The 6,888-nt window shown below is 42.4% G+C and overlaps 1 protein-coding gene across 1 annotated transcript in view; it reads left to right on the forward strand.

The window, feature by feature from the left end:
• LOC118371897 (choline transporter-like protein 5-B) overlaps positions 1–5,767 on the forward strand; it is a 100,519-nt gene extending 94,752 nt beyond the window's left edge. The window contains exon 22 of the mRNA XM_052475293.1: positions 394–5,767. Within this exon, the coding sequence (XP_052331253.1) occupies positions 394–506 (113 nt within the window). The 3' untranslated portion in view covers positions 507–5,767. The remainder of the gene's footprint in view (positions 1–393) is intronic.
• Positions 5,768–6,888: the final 1,121 nt, after the last annotated feature.

Below are 6,888 nucleotides of genomic sequence, written 5' to 3' on the forward strand. Positions count from 1 at the left end.
AGGACTTTTATGAAACAGTGATTTTTGAGGGTAAGTATCTAAACTTGAGTTAGGTATTTCAAATGGATTTGAAGGAATTTCCAATAACAGTGAGTTTGAGGTATATGACTGCGTTTCAGAATGTTTAGCAGTAGGTTATGGGTATACAGAGTCTTGTATTTAGAGTTTGGCCAGCTTTTAGAATGTTTTATATTGTTCTAATTCTATACATGTCATTATTTGAATGTTCCCCTTGTAATGTTAATGGGGCGCTGCCAATGATGCCATAGAATGTTGTGTTGTCATTTAAATGTGACGTAATGCAGAAACTGCAATGGCCCAACTTTCTAAATACATGGGGGTATTTAACAGCGTTTCTGTGGTATGTGACTGGCTATGTGTTCATGTCCCCAGTGGTGGATCTGGAGGTGAACAACGGCTCTGCAGCCAGACCCTTCTACATGAGCAGAACCCTGAGACACATCCTCAATAAGAACACCAACAAGAGGAGGAAAGACAAGAGATAGACGAGAGAAGAAGAGAGGAACGTATACAGGGTGACTGGAGGAGTATGGATAGACAGAAGCAGGAAAGGTGATAGGGAAGACAACCGTGTAGGATCAAGTAGAGAGGGAGGTAAATACTAATTCAGGTCCATATTGGACACAGACTATCGCCCCGTAGCATTCACTTCTGTCATCATGAAGTGCTTAGGGAGACTAGTCAATAATCATACCACTGCCACCTTACCTGCCACCCTAGACCCACTTCAGTTTGCATACCGGCCCAACAGGTCCACAGACGATGCGATCGCACACTGCCCTATCCTATCTGTACAAGAGGAATACCTATGTAAGAATGCTGTTCATTGAGTACAGCTCAGCACCATTGTAACCTCCAAGCTCATAATTAAGCTTAAGGCCCTGGGTCTCAACCCCGCCCTGTGCAATTGGGTCTTGGACTTTCTGACGGGCCGCCCCTAGGTGGTGAAGGTAGGAAACAACATCTCCACTTCGCTGATCCTCAACACTGGGGCACTCAAAGTGTCGTGTCAGGAAAACAGACTCTCACTCAACAAAACAAAGGAGATGATCAGGACTTCAGGAAACAGCAGAGGGAGCACACCCTATCCACTATCCACATCGACGAGACAGTAGTGGAGAAGGTGGAAAGTTTTAAGTTCCTTGGCATACACATCACGTACAAACTGAAATAATACACCCACACAGACAGTGTGGTGAAGAAGTTGCAACAGCTTCTCTTCAATCTCAGGAGGCTGAAGAAATGTGTCTTGTCACCTAAAACCCTCACAAACTTTTACAGATGCACAATTGAGAGCATCCTGTCGGGCTGTATCACCGCCTGGTACAGCAACTGCACAGCCATCAACCGCAAGGCTCTCCAGAGGGTGGTGCGGTCTGCACAACGCATCACTGGGGGCAAACTACCTGTCCTCAAACACCTACAGCACCCCTTGTTACAGAAAGGCCAAAAAGATCATCAAGGACAACAACCACTGAGCCACTGCCTGTTAACCTTGTTACCATCCAGAAGGCGAGGTCAGTACAGGTGCATCAAATCTGGGACCGAGAGCCTGTACACAGCTTCTTTCTCAAGGCCATTAGACTGTTAAACAGCCATCACTAACACAGAGAGGCTGCTGCCTACATACAGACTCAATCATTGGCCACTTCAATAAATGAATCACGAGTCTCTATAATGCCACTTTAATAATGTTTACATATCTTACATTATTCATCTCATATGTATATACTGTATTTTATACCATATATCTGCTAGGCCATCGCTCATCCATATATATTTATATGTACATATTCTTATTCCATCCCTTTACATTGTGTGTGTATAAGGTAGTTGTTGTTGAATTGTTAGATCACTTGTTAGATATTAGTGCACTGTCGGAACTAGTAGCACAAGCATTTCACTACACTCGCATTAACATCTGCTAACCATGTGTATGTGACTGATTTGATTGCTTCTGATTGCATTATCATTACGTGCTTTGGACCTACAGTTGAAGTCTGAAGTTTACATACACTTAGGTGGGAGTCATTAAAACTCGTTTTTCAACCACTCCACAAATTTCTTGTTAACAAACTATAGTTTTGGCAAGTCGGTTAGGACATATACTTTGTGCATGACATAAGTAATTGTTCCCACAATTGTTTACAGGCAGATTATTTCACTTACAATTCACTGTATCACAATTCCAGTGTGTCAGAAGTTTACATACACTAAGTTGACAGTGCCTTTAAACAGCTTGGAAAATTCCAGGAAATTAAGTCATGGCTTTAGAATCTTCTGATAGGCTTATTGACATCATCAGTCAATTGGAGGTGTACCTGTGGATGGATTTCAAGGCCTACCTTCAAACTCTATGCCTCTGCTTGATATCATGGGAAAATCAAAAGAAATCAGGCAAGACTTCAGAATTTTTGTTGTAGACCTCCACAAGTCTGTTTCATCCTTGGGAGCAATTTACAAACGCTTGAAGGTACCACGTTAATCTGTACAATCAATAGTACGCAAGTATAAACACCATGGGACCACGCAGCCGTCATACCACTCAGGAAAGAGACTCATTCTGTCTCCTCAAGATGAACGTACTTTGGTGCAGAAAGTGCAAATCTTTCTCAGAACAGCAAAGTACCTTGTGAAGCAATTTAAATGCAATGCTACCAAATACTAATTAAGAGTGTGTAAACTTCTGACCCACTGGGAATGTGAGGTAAAAGCTTAAATAAATCATTCTCCCTGACATTTCACATTCTTAAAATAAAGTGGTGATCCTAACTGACCTAAGACAGGGAATTTTTACTTGGATTAAATGTCAGGAATTGTGAAAAACGTGAGTTTAAATGTATTTGGGTAAGGTACTTCCGACTTCAACTGTATGTAATATTGGAATTTATTATCTTTCCATACAGTACTTTATGTACTAACAAAACATCACCTTAAAGAGTTTCTCCAGTCATTTTGTATACTTTTTAGACAGTTGTTCTGAAAGTAGTGCTCCCGAGCCAAAAGTGGTCCTCAAATTGGCATATAAATGGCATATATTATTATAAACTCAGCAAAAAAGGAAACGTCCCTTTTTCAGTCAGGACCCTGTCTTTCAAAGATAATTTATAAAAATCCAAATAACTTCATAGATCTTCATTGTAAAGGGTTTAAACACTGTTTCCCATGCTTGTTCAATGAACCATAAATAATTAATAAACATTCACCTGTGACACTAACAGCTTACAATTAAGGTCACAGTTATGAAAACTTTGGACACTAAAGAGGCATTTCTACTGACTCTGAAAAACACCAAAAGAAAGATGCCCAGGGTCCCTGCTCATCTGTGTGAACGTGCCTTATGCATGCTGCAAGGAGGCATGAGGACTGCAGATGTGGCCAAGGCAATAAATTGCAATGTCCTTACTGTGAGACGCCTAAGACAGCGCTACAGGGAGACAGAAAGTACAGCTGATTGTCCTCGCAGTGGCAGACCACGTGTAACAACACCAGCACAGGATTGGTACATCTGAACATCACACCTGATGGGCAGGTACAGGATGTCAACAACAACTGCCCGAGTTACACCAGGAACACACAATCCCTCCATCAATGCTCAGACTGTCCCCAATAGGCTGAGAGAGGTTGGACTGAGGGCTTGTAGGCCTGTTGTAAGGCAGGTCCTCACCAGACATCACCGGCAACATTGCCTTTGGGCACAAACCCTGTCAAAAAGTGCTCTTCACTGACGAGTCGCGGTTTTGTCTCAAAGGGTGATGGTCGGATTTGTGTTTATCGTTGAAGGAATGAGCGTTACACCGAGGACACATTTTTCCATTTATGTCAGTCACATGTCTGTGGAACTTGTTCAGTTTATGTCTCAGTATGTTCATACAAATATTTACACTTGTTAAGTTTGCTGAAAGTAAACGCAGTTGACAGTGAGAAGACGTTTCTTTTTTTGCTGAGTTTATTATTTAAAAATGCGTAGTACGTCACGTGAAGATTTGTGCACCACGTCATTGCTCTCTGCTGTGGATGCATCATCTGCCTCTTGCTAGCTGTCACTAATATGGTGAGGGGCTGAAGCTCATTGGTTGAACTCCACTTACTAGGTGGCTGGCCCACGTGGGGGAAAACTAGAGATTTTGTGTGTAACTGAGTTAAAACCGTACTTATATATTGTGCATGCATTCAAATTGACACATTCAGCCCAAAGCGGGAGGTTTAAAAAATGCTTAGTATATGTCAAAGTTCCAGAGCATGTCTTTAAATGCACAATAATAACAGTATGGTTAGCATAAAGGCAACTGCAAGACATTGTTGATTTTACCAATGTACTGTACAGCACTTACTTGAGTGAAAAATCAAGTATATAATTTTATAACAATATGTTGCTCTACATATTACCCAGCAGGCACTTGTAACTCTGTATGCAGTGACTCAAACCAGTCACAGGGTGGTACTACAAATATTCAGAAACCTCCCAAAAGGTTACACCAAGACAACTGATTGAACGGCTGCTCTGGTTAATGCTGTACATGAAATGCCCATAATTCCCATGTATAATTATGTATAATTATGCTCTTCAATCTCCTTGGAGCACTAACTTTTATTTTCTCATATTGAGAAAGCTATTTTCCATGCAATTGTCCATTGGGCTAATTTCTTTGTGTCAACCCTCTTAACTTTTCCAATTGTGAGTATGTAATAGCCCTACAATTTAAAGGTGTTTCAGTAAGTGCCAGCCTTTGAGGACCCATGCCTTGTTCATTGCATTCTAACCACAATTGACCATAAATCACACTGATGAAGTCACAAATGAGTCATGTTTGGACCCTGTCCCTCTGGTGTGCCATTCAAGGTTTTTTGCTTGAAGGTCTTTGTCCCTTGCTTTCTTTGTGCAGTAGCACTGTGGAGACCAATAATGTGCCCTCACTGTCTCTGTCACACCGTTGCATCACTGTCAATATCACACCACATCCTCCTTCACCATACTGTAGCACAACATGCCCATATATGCACAAGCCATACCATGTTTGTCATTGACATCCGACCTGTGTAAAGGCACAACAATGTCATGATCATGTAACATTAAAATACAGATGAAATGTATTTTATATTTGTGCTGGTTATAGAATGTCATGGAAGGTCCCTATCGAACCACCAAGACTCTTCCTAGAGCTGGCTGCCCGGCCAAACTGAGCAATCGGGGGAGAAGGGCCTTGGTCAGGGAGGTGATCAAGAACCCGATTGTCACTTTGACAGATTTCTAAAGTTCCTCTGTGGAGATGGGAGAACCTTCCAGAAGAATAACCATCTCTGCAGCACTCCATCAATATGGCCTGTATGGTGGAGTGACCAGATGGAAGCCACTCCTCAGTAAAAGGCACATGATAGCCCACTTGGAATATACAAGATTCTCTGGTCTGATGAAACCAAGATTCAACTCTTTGGCCTGAATGCCAAGCGTCAAGTATGGACTAAACCTGGCCATCCCTACGGTGAAGCATGGTGGTGGGATGCTTTTCAGCGGCATGTCCTTGAGTGGACTTGAATCTGATTGAACATCTCGGTAGAGAATTGAAAATAGTTGTGCAGCAACGCTCCCCATCCAACCTGACTGAACTTGAGAGGATCTGCTGAGAAGATTGGGAGAAACTCCTCAAATATAGGTGTGCCAAGCTTGTAGCGTCATACCCAAGACTCGATGCTATAATCGCAAAAAAAGTTGCTTCATTAAAGTACTGAGTAAAGGGTCTGAATACTTATGTAAATGTGATGTTTTTTAAAGTTTAAACATTCTTTTAAACAACCTGTTTTTGCTTTGTCATTATGGGGTATTGTGTGTGGATTGATGAGGAACACAACAATTTAATACATTTTAGAATAAGGTTGTAATGTAACAAAATGTAGACAAAGTCAATCACATTTATTTATAAAGCCCTTCTTACATCAGCTGATATCTCAAAGTGCTGTACAGAAACCCAGCCTAAAACTCCAAACAGAAAGCGATGCAGGTGTAGAAGCACAGTGGCTAGGAAAAACTCCCTAGAAAGGCCAGAACCTAAGAAGAAACCTAGAGAGGAACCAGGCTATGAGGAGTGGCCAGTCCTCTTCTGGCTGTGCCGGGTGGAGATTATAACAGAACATGGCCAAGATGTTCAAATGTTCATAGATTACCAGCAGGGTCAAATAATAATAATCACAGTGGTTGTCGAGGGGGCAACAGGATATAACCCCACCCACTTTGCCAAAGCACAGTCCCCACACCACTAGAGGGATTTCTCCAACCACCAACTTACCACCCTGAGACAAGGCCGAGTATAGCCCACAAAAGATCTCCCCCACGGTACAACCCAAGAGGGTGAGCCAACCCAGACAGGAAGATCACGTCAGTGACTCAACCCACTCAAATCACCAGTAAGCCAGTGACTCAGCCCCTGTAATAGGGTTTGAGGCAGAGAATCCAAGTGGAGAGAGGGGAACCGGCCAGGCAGAGACAGCAAGGGCGGTTCGTTGCTCCAGTGCCTTTCCGTTCACCTTCACACTCCTGGGCCAGACTACACTCAATCATAGGACCTACTGAAGTGATGAGTCTTCAATAAAGACTTAAAGGTTGAGACCGAGTCTGCTTCTGCATCCCTCACATGGATAGGCAGACCATTCCATAAAGAAAATCTAGGGGCAATAAGGAGGCCTGCGTCTTGTGACCGTAGCGTACGTGTAGGTATGTACGGCAGGAACAAATTGGAAAGATAGGTAGGATAGAATTTGTTCTTAACTGACTTGCCTAGTTAAATAAATGTAACAAAACATGGGTGGGGCATGCAGGTAGGCTGGAAAAGGATTAGCAGTTCTTCTGGAGACAGATCAACATATTTGTGT

Source organism: Oncorhynchus keta, chromosome 22 (genome assembly GCF_023373465.1).
Source record: "Oncorhynchus keta strain PuntledgeMale-10-30-2019 chromosome 22, Oket_V2, whole genome shotgun sequence".
Taxonomy (NCBI): Eukaryota; Metazoa; Chordata; class Actinopteri; order Salmoniformes; family Salmonidae; genus Oncorhynchus; species Oncorhynchus keta.